At 39.7% G+C, this 16,650-nt stretch overlaps 1 protein-coding gene across 1 annotated transcript; it reads left to right on the top strand.

The window, feature by feature from the left end:
- Positions 1-12,361: 12,361 nt before the first annotated feature.
- Positions 12,362-12,834, top strand: LOC311579035 (cytochrome c oxidase subunit 7A2, mitochondrial-like). Its single transcript, XM_084749241.1, has one exon. It carries the CDS (start codon positions 12,425-12,427, stop codon positions 12,674-12,676), a length of 252 nt encoding a protein of 83 aa, XP_084605367.1. The 5' UTR covers positions 12,362-12,424; the 3' UTR covers positions 12,677-12,834.
- Positions 12,835-16,650: the final 3,816 nt, after the last annotated feature.

The raw sequence follows: 16,650 nt of genomic DNA, 5'->3' as shown, positions 1-16,650 counted from the left end.
AGCCAACCAAGGATTATGCATAGGCTACACCTAGGCCCCCTACACAGATGTAGCTGATGGACAGCTCAGGCTTCATGTGGGTCCCTTAGTAGGGGAAGTGGGGGCTCTTTCTGACATGGACTCTCTTGGCAACTTTTTTATCGCTTTCCCCAAGTGGGACTGCCTTGCCAGGCCACAGAGGAAGATGACATGTTCAGTCCTGATGCAAGTTGATGAGCTAGGGTGGATGGGAAGGGGGTGCTCCCCTTTTCTGAGGAATAGAGGAGGGGGGTGAGGTAAAGGAAGGAGGGTGGGACTAGGAGGAGAGGAGGGAAGGGGCTAACACCAAAATGTAAAGTGAATAAATAAATAATAATAAAAGAGCATACATCCCTGCTACACTTTGACCTTGCCAGTAAGTTCTACTGTTTGTGTCATCCTTCTATGGTGCTTGTGATGACAGGCCCGGCGAAGCCACTGTTGATGTCAAGGCTCATTTCACCGTTTCACCATGACCTATGTTAGAATAGGTGAAAGTAAAATTGCCCCAAGGAAATTTGTATTATTCTGCAAAAGAAGTGAAAGATTGAACCCAACTCAATGACAAAGATTTTTTTGGCCTAGGCAAGGGTATGTGTCGATGAAAAATTACTGGAGAGCGATAGGGGACAGATTAATCAGTGGTGTGCTCTATCTAGCATAACTGGCTATTCCTGAATTTACCTGTGTTTTTAGCTCTGTAGTTAGGCTACCTGTGTTTGCTAACTGTCAATCATCAGAGGTGGGCCCTTACCTTCCTACAGATAAGGAGAAAGGATGCTCTGTCCTTTGGTGTTTACATGCAAAGAGATGGTTCCCAGGTTGTTAAGGAGAGGGTGCTGGTCGGTAGAGCTGAACACAGGCTGGGGAAAGATGTCCATGCACACTCATCCTTTAGTGATGCAGGGGCACTGGTTACAGGATCCTCCCAGAGATACCAAGAATGCAAATGCTGGAGTCCATTATGTTAAATGACATACTTACTTATAATTCATCTGCATCCTCCCATATTCTTTTTAACCACTATTAAATTACTTATGCTACCTGATGACAACGGTAAAGCAAATAGATTTTTTAAAATTGTATTTACAGAAACAATAACCAGAAAATCTGTGCATATTCAGGATAAATAACTTTTCTGAATTATTTGTCATCAGTTGGTTGAATCTGCTGATGTGAGACCTGAAGGTTCAGATGCAGAGAAATAATTTACATTTGCAAGTTTTCTGAAGCAGGTTTTCTAAGGGGATGGGGAAGGGCAGTAGGGGACCTGTAGCCAGGAAAGGAGCTGTATAAAGTTGAGTCAAAGCTCAGTGATACAGCCAGATCAGACAGCCCTCTGTTACAGGTTGGTCTTTTAGTCTTGGAAGACCCGGTTTCCCAGCAAATGAATTGATCCTGTACTTTCATAAACCAAAGCAGCACAGAAATCATGTAGTACATGCCAGGGTGCTTTACTAAAAACAGTCTTAGCCATGCACGGAAGCCAAGCAGGAGCAATCTGAAGGCGAAGGCGAAGGTGGCTGGTTCATCACAGATGGAACCTTTGGTTGGAGTTCATCATCTGCATTCCATCCCCCACTTCAAATCACTCAGCGTGAAGCAATTCTTGAAATGCTTGCCAGACAGAAAAAGAAAGAGTCCTGTTTTGTTTAAATTCTCAGTCTGTTTCTTTATTTTAACATAGCCGTACTTTAAAACTGCTGCCACCATAGAAAACAGGTAAGAGTTTGTTTTCCGTCTCATGCCTCTGCCAGGAGGCACTTCGGCATTGAGAGAACATTTCTCTCTGCCTTGCAGCCCCAGGAAACTGAGTGCTGTTCTGAAAGCATCCACAGGTAGATGAGAAATGACATGTAACCACCCGTGCACAAAACACCAGTGGGACGCGGCTGCCAGAGATGCACATAATCACAATTCAAGTTACAGGCGTGAGTAATAGCTACAGAGTGAATTAGACGTCTGTGACTGCTACCAAATGTCCTAAGTGAAGTCCTGGGTCTGAGGGAAAAGCTCAATGTTTCTGCTGAGCCCAGGGGGTGAGCATCCATTCTTTACAAGCCGCAGTAGCTGTGCTGAAAACATCCTCTTTTCTTAGGGTAACGAACTAAGTGACTTAAATAGAACATCTCATCTTCCCCAGGTGTGCCATAATGGGACTAAGGAGGCAGAAGGAGATTTAATGCTGTGATCTTTGCTTCGTTGTGTGCTGGAAAGAATCCAGCTCAAAATAAAGACACGTCAGACATGCAGAAATGCATTGTCCCTTCTGCTTTATAAATATTTTATGATAATTACTGGCTCCCTCTCATTCAACCTTGTTCTGAACGGCGTCAATTAGCTTTCTGCCCTTTGATTTCTCCAAACGAGCTGTAAGAAGAGAAGAAAACGGAGAGCAGAGAAAAGAGTAGTTAGACTTTTATTGTCTATTACACCATGCTGGGAGAACAATCTACAGGAGGACAGGCTGGAACCCTTTGAGGATTTGGAAACTATACCTGAAGCCAGCCGAAGTGGCAATCTGGGCCACACTCTCAAGCCCAGAGCTGGCATCTCTGCTTTGCCGGAAGCTAGCTCACTTGCACTTGAGTCTTTGCTAACCTTTGCCTTTGAACTAACTGAAGCCACGCCCAACTCTGTTACTCTATATTGTACAAAGCAGTGTTTTTCCTGCTATAATCCTAGGAGACTCTAGTTTACAATCAGCCTCGAACTCCGTTTTGAGGGAAAAGGATGACTGCAGCGCATGTGTGGGTTCAGGAATGGCACCATCAGTCAGACTCCATCCATCCAGCAAAGACTGATACCCGAGTTATTCCTAGGAAGACAAAAAGAGCTGCCTTGGAAGTTTACTAGGGTGAACTGAAGCCCTGAGGACACATTGGTATATTAAAATCGTACCCGGCAAAACAGGCCCAGGAACCTCCTGCACATGCAAGACCAAGAAAAGTTTGTAAGTCCCTTACCTGGACCTCATAGCGTGATGAACGAACACTAGCACTGCACTGCCTTGCATAGCCCTTTGGTGTGTGGCGCAAGGATCAAGCAGTCCCTGACTCAGCTTGGGCTCCTACTCTTCTCCCACCGGGACTGTTTCTTGAATGTGTTTCTGGCTTTTTCCCAGGTTCAGCCTTCCATCACTGAGCTGAACTTTGCAGGTTCGTGTGCCCCAACGTGAGTCCAGCAGCAGGTACCTCCTGGCACCGGTTATCTCCGCTGTTATCAGTACAGACTCTTTCTTAGCCCATCTCTGAAGTTCCCTACAACTTTGCTGCAGCTTCCTTGAGCTGTATTTATTCTGCATCCAATACAAAGGCATAGAGATATGTAGGCATGTTTACTGTGCACCATGTGATGAGAGCTAATATTAATAATTAAGAAAGTACATTCACTTTGGCCATACTACCAGGGTAGGCAGAGTAGGTATGTGACAAATCGGTGTCACTAAAACCACTAAATGTGTGAATTCATTGTTACTCAATAAATTCGAGCATTATCAAAAAGCATAAATATGTTCACCTATGTTTCTGGCACAGTGCTCCCAATAGTCTCTATGCCTGTATATGACCCCTAGATGCAAGGCCTGGTCCAGAAAGGCAAACTGAGTTTTATACCCCTCCCACCTCCAGGGCTCTATCGACAATGAGACTTGGTAACTTTTGATGTACCTCTGGGTACACATCCTGTCTGGTCTTGATTTTATCATCTATGTGTGATTTATCTGTGCTTTTATCTAGGTATTTCCTCTGAATTAAAACTATCATCATCATCATCATCATTATTTTGGATGGAGGAAGAAAAGTTCTTTCAATGTACAAAGCTCAGAAGCTCAAGGAATAACAAAACTATCAAAGTCTTTTCTCACAGTTTTACACACAGTAAACACTGGCTGGGCAAAGGAGACTGTCCACCCTGCCAAGACGTCTTCTGGTCTAACATGCCCTAGTGAACACAGTTTCCATGAGCCATCTATCACCTTTGCTGGGGTAAGCTCTTTTATAGACTGTAGCTCCCTTTAGGTCACCCAGGCATCTTTAACTCCTCACCTATATATGCTCCTTATGCAACCCCAGTGAACTCACTGGCTTACTAAAGTAGAGTTGGGTGGAATCCATTCTTTGATCTGTCATCTGTGCCCTATCTGTGGGTTAATGGGAATGGCTAATGTCTCTCCAAGAAGAGCCCCGAAGCACATGTCCTGCAATCCATCACAGTGGCTTTAACACAACACAATAACTTGGCCTATAAAGGAGTGAGATTATTTTTAGACTCTAGAAGGAGTCAATTGCCTTGTATCTCCCTTTCTTGGGAAGAGGCACTGAGGGAGCCTATGTGTGAATCAGAAAGGAAGAAAAGGTGACCCATTTCAAGGCTTGATGCGATGGAGGGAGAAACTATGACAGGAACGAGATTTATGTTAAATGTAGTGTTTTATTTTTAAAAAGAGCATATGAGAGTCAGGGAAAGAAATATTAAGCAATAATTGTGAAGTGCAAAGTAGAAAATACAAAAGAAACCAAACATAAACTTCAACGGTTTAAGAAATATTCTATATCGGGTTCTGTCCTCCAAGTCTTGGTGCTGTCTCTCCAGAGCACAGGCCTTACACTAAGACTCTTTAGGACTTGTATTGATTTTGTTTTCTCTTTCTGCCTGACCAGGAAACCTAATAAACACAGTGACATTGCTTCCATGGTTAAATGTGCTTAGACTTCCAAGTCAGCTTACACGTTTGCATCACAACTTGGGGTTACCTTAAATGGAAACCAAGAAATATAATTCACTTAAAAGTAATTCCTGCCTGTCTGGTATATGTGTGTCCATTCTGCATTGGTAGATTAAACAAGATTAGAAAGAAAGAAGGAAAGAAAGAAAGAAAGAAAGAAAGAAAGAAAGAAAGAAAGAAAGAAAGCTAGATAGATCATGACATAAGAAAGCTGCCTAGCATCCCAGATGTATAAAGCAGGTTGCATGGCAACTCAAGGTCCTCAATTTTTCAGACTTAAGCATGGGCTGACTAATACCAAGGGGTCACAGGCACAGAGCTGATTGTGTCCTGTAATATGTCACATTAATAATACTATTAAAGGGCTTACTTGAAGTTTATAATAAACTTGTTAAAAAGCCAGTTGATCTCCCAATTAAATTCAAAATGACTCAGTTTCCACAGGTATTAATACCATAAAGTAAACTAGACATTTTTGGGATGTTTTATGAAAACGGTCTAATTTTATTTTCAAGATGACTCTTCATGATAAAGATTTACCTTTGATATTTTGAATCTGGAAATTGAGACAAAAGTCCAATTTTAATCAGTTTATAAGTGATAGATATAACTTTGGCTTAGATAGTTGTATCATACTTGCCATTTCTTAATTTTAATCTTTAATTTCTTCCTTTTCCAGTAATTCTTCAGATATGTAACTTGGTGTGTAGATGGTCATTTAAATTAATATTAGACTAATTCTCCAAATATATTTCCATGTTCCTTCAGATGGAAAGTAGAAGAGTACCTTATAACAACAGTTGTATGATATTACATTAAATGGTTTAAAGTCAGGACATTTAAATACAACTTCTCTATCTTCTCTGAGCTGACACATAATATATTACTTGCCAACCTCAACTGCAAGAGAATTATGACACAAAAACAAAATCAGGCTTCCATCATCCTCAAAACTGTCTTTTTATTTCTTCCTCCGCAAACCTGTTTCTAAATTTGTACACAGGTTGAAAATTACCTTATTTCATGCCAATACCAGATATGCCTGGTTAATTTGTGGATTCACTCATTAGAGCTAAGGCTTACATGATTCTCGGGAGACAGAAGTTCCAGATCAACAGAATCAATTTTCCTTTGTTAAATATGAACCACTGAGGCAAAGATGGTGAGGGAAGTGTACACTTCCCAAAGACACAAAATCTAATAGTAAGTAAGCACATCCAGGCAATAATATAAGACAGAGCTCCTGTGGAACATGTCCAGATGTCCCTGTTTGTAGCAAATATATAACCATAGGTTAAAACACTAACAGAGCAAAGTCTCATGGTCCTCCAAAAGACCATGAACATTAGGTTTCCTCTATCATCAGGGAATGGAAAGAATTTACATTAATTAATGATTTGGAAAAGTCTTAAGTATATAAGACAACATAATAGAAATAACACACAATGTTATTCAGCACAGTGTCCTCATTTTTGACATTCTTATTTAGTCAATATATTTTAAACTCTAACTAAAGACAAATATATATGTATGTATGTATGTATGTATATAACACATAGTGATTTCCTCATTAAATTTAAAGTACATAATCACTACCAATAATTGAAGCCAAAGGAGGCTTTTTTTCTGGCACAGCAATCCCTCCTTAATTTCTTAGATTGCTTCTCTAATAAAGTTAACAATATTCTTTCTACTGGCTTAAGAAAATATTGGCCCACTTTTCACCTAACCTTAGCCATGCATCAATCACTATAGCTAATGGAAAGTTGATGTCCTGAAAAGGAAAAGCCAAGTTTGTGTCATTTGGATTCTTTATACTGACTTGTAGCATGAGGGTAGAGACAAGTGGATTGAAGAGGACATAGTAGTTCTCCAGTGGAATGTTAGCTATATCAAAAAGAAAAGGCAAATTTACCCACCGGCCCCAGTCATTCTTTCAAATGAGGAATATGGATTGATTCCTTGGAAAATACCTTTAATGTGAAATAACCAAGGGCATAAATTAGAAAATATAAATGAAACATTATATACCAAGGCCATAACTGTTGGTTGAGATATGAGCAAAGTGCCTTTGATGGTATGCAAAAAAAAAAATCATGGATAGGCCCAGTAAAGCAAAGAACACCTCTACTTTGAAATGGGCTTAGTAAGTGTCAGATTGTGTTGAAGCACAAGTTGGCAAAAAAGAGTGCTGACCGAGCAAGCTTTGATTAATAAAACAGTGACAGCACAATCACAAGTCAGAGAGGACTAACTGGCTACATCCTTCAGGTTGGCACAATCCCTGCGGCTCTTACCTCAGAGACTATGATGCCAGCAATGAAGCATCCGGCCAACAAGAACTTTAAAGTAGGACAAAGCCGATTCAACCTATGGAAGTCATTCAACACCATGAATCATTCGCTTCTCACTGACTGGATCCTTCCTCGCAGAATATGAGCTGTTACAACTCTATAACTCTTCACTGTGAGAATTCCAAAGACTCGGTGTTGGCCCGGCCTGACTAATGCACCAGCACTTAAGACTGACTCTTGTCTCTGGAGCAGAGAAAGATCAAGAAGAAGCTGAGCTGTGGAATGGATATGGTGACAAGGAAGCTGTGAAGAATAGAATCCATCAGTAGAGAGCGATGGCCAGATCGGAATGAGAAAAGTCCTCAGCAAAAGGCCGACAAGAGACTTTGACGGAGGACCAAAACCAAACTCTAAGAAATATTACATTTCTGTTCCTCTCCAGGAAGCAGTGGCCAGACTGAGACACCAATGTTCCTAATTTTAGGTCTCCCCACTCTCTTGGTGACACAAGAAAAAAAAAGGCTCAAAGCAAAGCTAGTGTTGCAATCATGCTAAAGAACACAAGATGAGTTAAAAATTAAGCTGTGTCACTAATATAGATGTCCCTTAGACTATCTTGCACTAACGATGGGCAGAAAACAACTCAAATTTTAAATTACTGAGGAGAGCCTGTGAGAAAACTCAGGAGGTAAAGGTTCTTTCTTCCAAGGCTCCCAACATAACTTTCATATCCGGCACCCACAGAATAGAAAGAAAGAACTGATGTGTGCATGCGATCTCCTGACCTCTGTGGATGTACTATGACGTAAGTGCATGCACACACACTTCTGCCAATCATTTAGATGTGTCTGTCTGATGCAAACCATACGCCATGCGATGGGTTAGTCACATGCAGGAATGGAATTCTGTCATCTGACCCTCTGACGTGCAGCCACTCCAAAAGACACTCACAGAAGAAAACATCTTCTGCTTTGTTTTCTAAGGCCCTCTTTCCTTCTGGAGTACTCTGCCTAACTGAGAGAAGTTCCTGGTGTGTCCCTTAGAATCAGGAAGCAAGTTAAAACTGGAACACAAAAAAGTAGTGCGAGGGAGTGAGTATGCGGTAATGAGGAAGTGATCAACAGCTGTAGTAAAATAGATGCACAGAGAAAATCATGAAGCCATAAGGCTCTACTCACATCTACAAGCTCTGCTAACAAAGGTGGATTCCCAGGGAAGACCTGCAAGCTCTCTCTAGAACACAGCCGAACTAGGGGTGTGGAGTAGCTCAAGACTTAAGACTAGGCAATGTCCTTGCTGAAGACTTGAGTTTGGTTCCCAGAACCCACATGCTGTCTGTGACTCCAGCTCCGGGACATTTGAAACCTTCCCTTAGCTTCTACAGGCACCTACACGCACATTCGCACGCTCACACACATATGCACAGAAATAAAACTTTAAAAATAAACAACTGTGAAGTACAGCAGGACCAAAGAGGCGGTGCAAGCATCAGCAGGGAAATAAATGATGCACGTGGCAAGAGTATAATAAGTCCTTGACTAGCATAACTACCTAAAAAGGAGTGACCCCTGTAAAAATAGAAATTTGTTTGGGGAAAAAAGGAGATGTATTTTTAACTTTCACCGTAAGCAAAATTTAATAAAAAGTTATTTCATTTTTATATTCTGTCTTTTAAATTAACAGTGGCATCTACTCTTATAAATGTTCAATCATCTGTACAATGTGTTTTGATTATGTCAATCCTCTTATCTGTCCTTCTCACTACCCAGGCCACCTGGACATATTTGCTCTCCAACTTTATGTCCTCCACCTCTGCCTCCGCCTCCATCCCTGCATTTAGACCCTGCTTCTATCCCATGAGGTCCAGTTAAAGCTGCTCATGCTTGTGTGTACGTGGCTGTGGAGCCATGCCCTGGAGAATGGGCGATCTACTAGTGGCCGTACTCTGTATTTCAAAAATTTAAATGAAGGGCCATGGCTTTGTATTGTCTGAAGTAGAAATGTCAGAGCAGTGCAACACCTGACTAGACATTCTTTATTTGTTTAGTATCTGGCCACCAGGTGGGAAAGTTCTATAGCTTCTACTGAGACCACTCTCGCCCAGCGTAAAGAAAGAGAGAATACATCTATGAAACTTTGCTGAGAGGATAAACTACAGAGTAATTTACCTTAGAGAACTATTTACATCTTATTGAGACCGTTCAGATTAAATTTTCTACTCATGTTAAGAAATTGTTAGCAAATTTATAATTCTGCACTATCTACAGATATAAGTCCTGATGTTTGAAAAAAAACCAACAACAACAAACAAACAAATTCACCTCCAAATGAACTCTGCCTCTCCTATGAAAGGCACATGACACAATAGTGGAACATTGGTTGTAGATGAGGGAAGAAAGGTGGGACACTGCCTTAGAAAAAGACTTCCTGTGACTCAGTGAATAGACTGGAATTCCTTCTGTTCGGCTGATGTGAAGAGAAAGCAGATTTAAAAGTCTGGTTATGTTCTCCTGCATGAAGTGAAAAACCCACAAAGACAAACACCTTACCCAGAAAAGGTGCCAGGCGCTCTCCACTGCTTCACGTGCCAGAAAGGGTTGCTTGGCTCTTGTCTGCTTCCACAATGCAGTCTGATGACAAATAGCCATCAAGCCTTTGAGTTTTCCCTTTTCCAAATAAAACTGAGTACAACACTCTTAAGACTGGCATTGTTCTTTTGAAACCAATTCATTTCAATGATACTGAAAAATAGTACAAAATTTAACTTAATTATAAGAAGTCACAATTTCTAAATATATTAGTAAAGTTTATCAATTTAAATATTAAAGTCTGAGTCCTGATATGACTTGATGAGCTAAGGTGGGTGGGTAGCGGGCTTCCCTTTTCTTAGGAATAGGGGAGGAGGATAAGAGGGAGAGTGAGACCAGGAGGAGAGGAGGGAGGAGGCTACAATCGGGATGTAAAGTGAATAAATAAATTAATTAATTAATTAAAAATAAATATTAAAGTTTGACACTTAATTTTCCTTTTTCCATGTTAAACCACTTCACAATATTTTTTATTCCTTTAGCTTTTCATTAATGTGGGCTTTAGAAATAAATTATAAGTAGCATATTCAGATGAATTTATTGGTTTGGGATAATAGCTTTGCACAACCATGCACAACCTAATAATCTCCTCTCAGACTCAGTGAGAAGTGAATGAGGGAAATTATATTTTATCATCAACAAAACTGAGATCAGGAAACCAAAACACATGCACACACATGCACACACATGCACACACATGCACACACACACACACACACTCCATTTGTCTTTAAATACAGTCGTTATTTCTCCTTTTTATGTCATATTTTAATGTTAGGTATTAAAAATCAAACCTTTAAAAATTAGCATGTGCCTTATGCGAAATTGGCTTTCACATGGCTGGAAACTACTTGTTATTTTATTTTGCTCACTTATTCTCGAACTATAAATAGCTATATCACTCTTCCAATACAGGGCCTTTTTTAGTCCGTGTCACTTAACTGTGAGCTAAAGAAAAATAGCCGCATTTTGACAGAAGCTTTGATTTAAGGAAAGACACAAGGAGCATTCACCTAGCAAGCACAAAGTCCTGACTTCAATCAACATCACTGAAATCTTGTAGTGAATTACAATTAAAAAGATAAAGCTTCTCCATCAGACTTTATCTTTTGTTCTTCTTCATTATAGTTGAAAACTCAATTTATATGCCTAATACTGAGTTTAACCTTTAGTTAAGATAACCAGTACATCACGTACTTAAAATAATTGTTACTCTAAATGTGCTCTTCGCTGAGGGGCTATGTAAAATACAATGAACAGCTATTGGTGTAATTCTTAAATGTAAATTCTGAAAAAAAGATAAAAGATAAAGCCTATTTGTAAGTTTAAAGTATTTTTATTAGTTTTTACACTTATAAAATATGTATTTATGTAATTTTGTGTTTAAATTAATTATTTAAGACCATGCAGAAAAAGGTTTTAGTGAAAGGATTAGATTGCTGATATGCAGACATATTTAAGTCCTGCTACAGTCAGGTTTCCCTGAAAGTCTTCTACACTACAAGAAGGCAGAAGCCTCCCTCTAGCAGAGGCCAAGCCAGCCCCTAGATCCATAGCTAAGTCCCCTGCTCCTGAGCACCTAATACTCCCCCAGTGCCTGCCCAGCCTACCCCAGCAGCCTTTCCTCTCCTCATCAACTTGTTCTGGCCCAAACGTCTTGCCAAAGCCTCCTTTTCCACCAAGGCCATGACAGCACTCAGAACCTCAGATACGTCCCCATTTGTAGACCACCAACACGCCCCTAGTGCCCACACAGCTCACCCACAACAGTTCTTATTCCCCTCATAACCACACCCCAGTCCACACCTCCAGAGGAAATCCTCTGCTTTACCAGAAGTCACATTAGTGACCAGGAGCTCAGAGGCTCATCAGCTAGAACAGAACTCGAGCACCCAATTCTGGTGTGACCCCCCTCCTCAAAAAAAGGCCATCCCTGTGGAGGAATGCCTTCACCGTTGTCAATTAAGCACTGTTTGGCCAATCAGCTGACAGAAGGACAGGAAGTGGAAGGCGGAGCTTCCGAGAGGAAGTCGGAAGAGCTGGTAGTGGGACAGTGAACAGGTGGAAAAGAAGCCACCAGAGAAGTCATCAGATTGGCAAGTTATTGGTATATATGTAGGTTTTGAGGTTGTAAGATTAGAGCAATTTAGATTCTGCCCAGCATAGTGGTTGCAGCATTAAAATATACTATAATCTCACTGTTGGTTATTGGCACCCTAGGCCATACTGATTAAGTTAATTGCAATGCACCCTAGCCATCAGAAGTCCACTCTCAACTCAGGTGGTAACCCTCTACTCAACCACAGGCCACTCTGGACAGAAGACAATAGAGGAAACAGAAACCAAGGAACAAAACATCCATCCAACAAAGACAAAGTCAGAACTCGGCACCCAGACCTGTAATCTCTCCAAACCCAGAGGCCTAGATGCTTCTTTAAAAACATGAAAACAACCAGAGAAATACATAACAACCAGACCTCTTCATCATACTACAAGCTGTTGAATATTCTAACACAACCTTAAAACAACCTTAAAAGCAACATTTGGAGATGATAGAGGTCCTTAAAGAGAAAAGAAGTAAAACCATTGAAGAAAAAGACAAACAAAAGCTTCAAATAAATGAACATATCCTTTAAGGAAAGACAAGAAAAGACAAACAGTTGAAGAAAATGAATAAAAAGTTCAAGCCTTGAAAATGGAAATAGAAGCAATAAAGAAAACACAATCTGGTTTCCGGCCTGGCGTGTTGGCTTTTTGGCGTTTCCTAGTCGCGGTTGGTGGGCAACAACAGAGCCAAGATGTTGCGGAATCTGCTTGCCCTTCGACAGATTGCCCAGAGGACCATCAGCACCACTTCACGAAGGCAGTTTGAAAACAAGGTTCCGGAGAAACAGAAGTTGTTTCAGGAGGATAATGGGATCCCAGTACATCTGAAGGGCGGGGCGTCTGATGCCCTCCTCTACAGACTCACAATGGCTCTGACAGTCGGTAGAACGGTCTATGCCATCTATCAGTTAGCTATGGCTGCATTTCCCAAGAAGCAGAACTGACGTCATCATCCCAGCCTTCACATGGGTCAGTTCCATTCAGCGCACAGTGGACCAGGCATCTAATGAGTAACTGAGCTCTTCTTTGGGGATCAATATTTATTAACATGTACTAACTGCCACCAATAAAGCAGTCTTTATCATGAAAAAGAAAGAAAGAAAGAAAACACAATCTGAGGGGATTCTGGACATGGAAAATCTAAGTACGAAAAGAGGAACTACCGGAAAACTGAATACAAGAGATGGAAGAAAGAATCTCAGGCACTGAAGTATGACAGAAGAAATAGATACATCAGTCAAAGAAAGGTTTAAATTAAAAAACCCTCTGATACAAAATATCCAAGAAATCTAGCACACTATGTAATGATCAAATCTAATAATAATAGGAATAGAAGAAACAGAAGAATCCAACCTCAAAGGCCAAAAAAAAAAAAGTTTAACAAAACCATAGAAGAAGGTTTCTCTGCTCTAAAGAAGGAAATGCCTAGAAGGTACAAGAAGCTTACAGAGCACCAAATAATTTGGAACAGAAAAAAAAATGTTCCACCATAAAATAATAATCAAAGCACATAGAACAAAGAAAAAACATTAAAAGCTACAAGGGAAAAAAGGCCAAGGAGCATATAAAGGCAGATCTATTAGAATTACAACTAACTTCTCAATTGAGACTCTAAAAGTTAGAAGGTCCAGGATAGTTGTCCTGCAGACGCTAAGAGGCCTTAAATGCCAGACCAGATTACTATACCCATCAAAATTTTAATCATCATAAGTGAAAATACAAAACAAAACAAAACATTCCATGATAAAGTCAAATTTAAGCAATATCCACTGATTTGGCCTCACAGAAGGTCCTAAAAGAAAAACTTCAACCTGAGGAGATTAACTACACTGACAAAAATACAGGCAACAAATAATCACATACCAGCAAAACACAAAGAAGGGAAACACAAACACAGGCATGCATTTGCGTGCATGTACGTGCATGCACACACATGCACACACATGCACACACACACAAACACACACACTACCAACAACAACAACAATGAAATTACAGAAATTAAGAATAATTGGTCATGGATATCTCTCAATATAAATGGACTTAATTCCCCAATAAAAAGACACAGACTAACAGAATGGATGTGAAAACAAGATCCATCCTTCTGCTTCATACAAGAAACACAATTTGACATCAAAAATAGATATCACCTCAGAGGAAATCATTGGAAAAAAGATTTTATAAGCAAATGGACCTAAGAAAAAAGCTGATGTAGTAATTCTAGTATCTATTAAAAATACACTTCAAACCAAAGTTAATTAAAAGAGACTGGGAAGTACAGTTCATACTCATCAAAGGAAAAATGTACCAATATGATTTTTCAATTCTTAACATCTATACCTCAAATACATGGGCACTCACATTTATAAATGAAACACTACAAAAGCTTGAATCACTTTAATACTGGGAGAATTCAATATTCCACTCATCAATGGAAAGGTCATCCAGACAAAAACTAAACAGAGAAATATTGGCTTTAAAAGGCATTATGAGCAAAATAGACCTAACAAAAATCTACAGAATGTTTCAACCAAACAAAGAAAGAATATACTTTCTTTTAGCACCCCACAGAACATTCTCCAAAACTGACAACATACGCAGCCACAAAGCAAGTTCAACAGACACAAGAAAACTGAGAAACCACCTTGCATCCTTTCAGACCACCATGGATTAAAGCTGAGTTTCGACAACTGAAATAACAAAAAGTCTACAAACTCATGAAAACTAAACAACTCTACATAATACTTACTGGGTCAAGAAGAAGCATAATTCAATGAAAAAAAAATACACAGAAAACCCAAACTTACGGAACATAATGAAAGTAGAGCTAAGAGGAAAGTTTAGAGTACTAAGTGTCTACATTCAAAAATTTGAGAGATCTCATACTAGCAACTTAACAACACATCTTAAATCTCTAGAACAAAAAGAAGGAAGCACACCCAAGAGGAGTAGATGGTGAGAAGTAATCAAACTGAGGGCTGAAATCAGTAAAGTAGAAACAAAGAGAATAATTTAAAAAATCAATGAAACAAAGAGTTGGTTCTTTGAGAAAATCAACAAGAAAGACAAACCCTTATCCAAACTAACTAAAAGACACAGAGAAAATATCCAAAATAGCCAAATCAGAAACAAAGTGGGAGGTATAACAACAGACACCTAAGAAATCCAAAGAATCATTAGGTCATATTTCAGAAACCTGTACTCCACAAAATTGGAAAATCTAAAAGAACTGGACAAATGCTTTGATAGATAACACTTACCAAAGTTAAATCAAGACCAGACAGACAAATTAAATAGACCTACAAACCTAATGAAATAGAAGCAATTGTTATATAAAGGCAGACCTATTAGACTCACACCACACTTCTCAATAAAGATTTTAAAACCCAGAAGGTCCCAGGCAGAAATCTTAAAGATCCTAAAAGATCACAGATGGCAGCCCAGACTACTGTATCCAGCAACACTTTCAATCACTACACAGGGAGAAAACAAGACATTCCATGACAAAACCAAATGCAAGCAACGTCTTTCCACTAACCCAGCCCTACAGAGGATAATAGAAGGAAAACTCCAACACAACAAGAGAATAGGAAGATAAAACACAGGAAATAAATAATTTCATACCAGCAAAAACAAAAGAAGAAGAGCACACACACACACACACACACACACACACACACACACACACACACACACACTACCACCATTAATATAAAAATAGCAGGAATCAACAATCATTGGTTATTTATATCTCTCAACATCAATGGACTCAATTCCTCAATAAAAAGACACAGGCTAACAGAGTAGATGTGAAAACAGGGTCTGTCATTCTGCTATATACAAGAAACACATCTCAGCAATAAAGATAGATATTACCTCAGAGTAAAGGGCAGGAAAATGGTTTTCCAAGCCAATGGACCCAAGAAACAAGCAGGAGTAGCTATTTTTAATATTGAATAAATATAGACAAGCAAAAGTAATCAAAAGAGATAGGGAAAGGTATTTCATATTTATCAAAGGATAAATCCACCAAAATGACATATCAATTCTAAACATCTATGCCCCAAATTCATGGGCACTAACATTCACAAAAGAAACATTACTAAAGCATAAATCACATACCAAACCCCACACATTAATAATAGGAGACTTCATACCCCACTGTCACGAATAGACAAGTTAATGGGACATAAAAATAAACAGAGAAATAACAAAACTGATTTTATAAATCAAATAAGCCTAACAGATATCTACAGAAAATTTTACCTAAACACAAAAGAGTATGTCTTTTTCTCAACAGCCGGACTCTGGGTGAAGAGCTGAGAGTTGTGTGGAAGAGTTGGGGGATGGGAGGATCCGGAAGTGTCAGGAGATCCTCAAGGAGACCATCAAACCCAGCGGATATAGACCAGGGAGGCCTTCACAAACTGATACACTAGCCGAAGACACTGCAAGCAGACGAGCTAGACCCTTGCTCAGATGGAGCTAATGGACAGCTCATTCTCCATGGTTATGGGAGGAGCAGGGACTGCTTTTGACATGAACTCTGTTGCCTGAGATTTGATTACTGCCCCTTGGCAGGGCAACCTTGCAGGCACACAGAGGAAGGGGGTGCGAGTTATCCTGGTGAGACCTCATAGGCTGAGGTCAGAGGGTGAGGAGGAGCATCCCCCCAAAGGTCTAGGGAAGGGGAAGAGGGTGGAAGAGGGAGAGAGGTTGGGAATGGGACAATAAAAGTAAAGGGATAACAATTGAGATGTAATGTGAATAAATTATAATAAATAAAAAATTTTAAACAAATTATACAATGAGAGCCAAGACCAATGGCAGTGTGATTTACAGCAACTCTTACCTACAGCTTGTGGAAACTGCAAATAAATATGAGGGTCAAATGACTCACTATTAACATTTTTTTAAT

This window comes from Acomys minous (genome assembly GCF_964271855.1).
Source record: "Acomys minous genome assembly, chromosome: 12".
NCBI classification, from domain to species: Eukaryota; Metazoa; Chordata; class Mammalia; order Rodentia; family Muridae; genus Acomys; species Acomys minous.
Note: the sequence above shows the minus strand (reverse complement) of the source record. Positions and strands in the feature narration are given on the sequence as shown.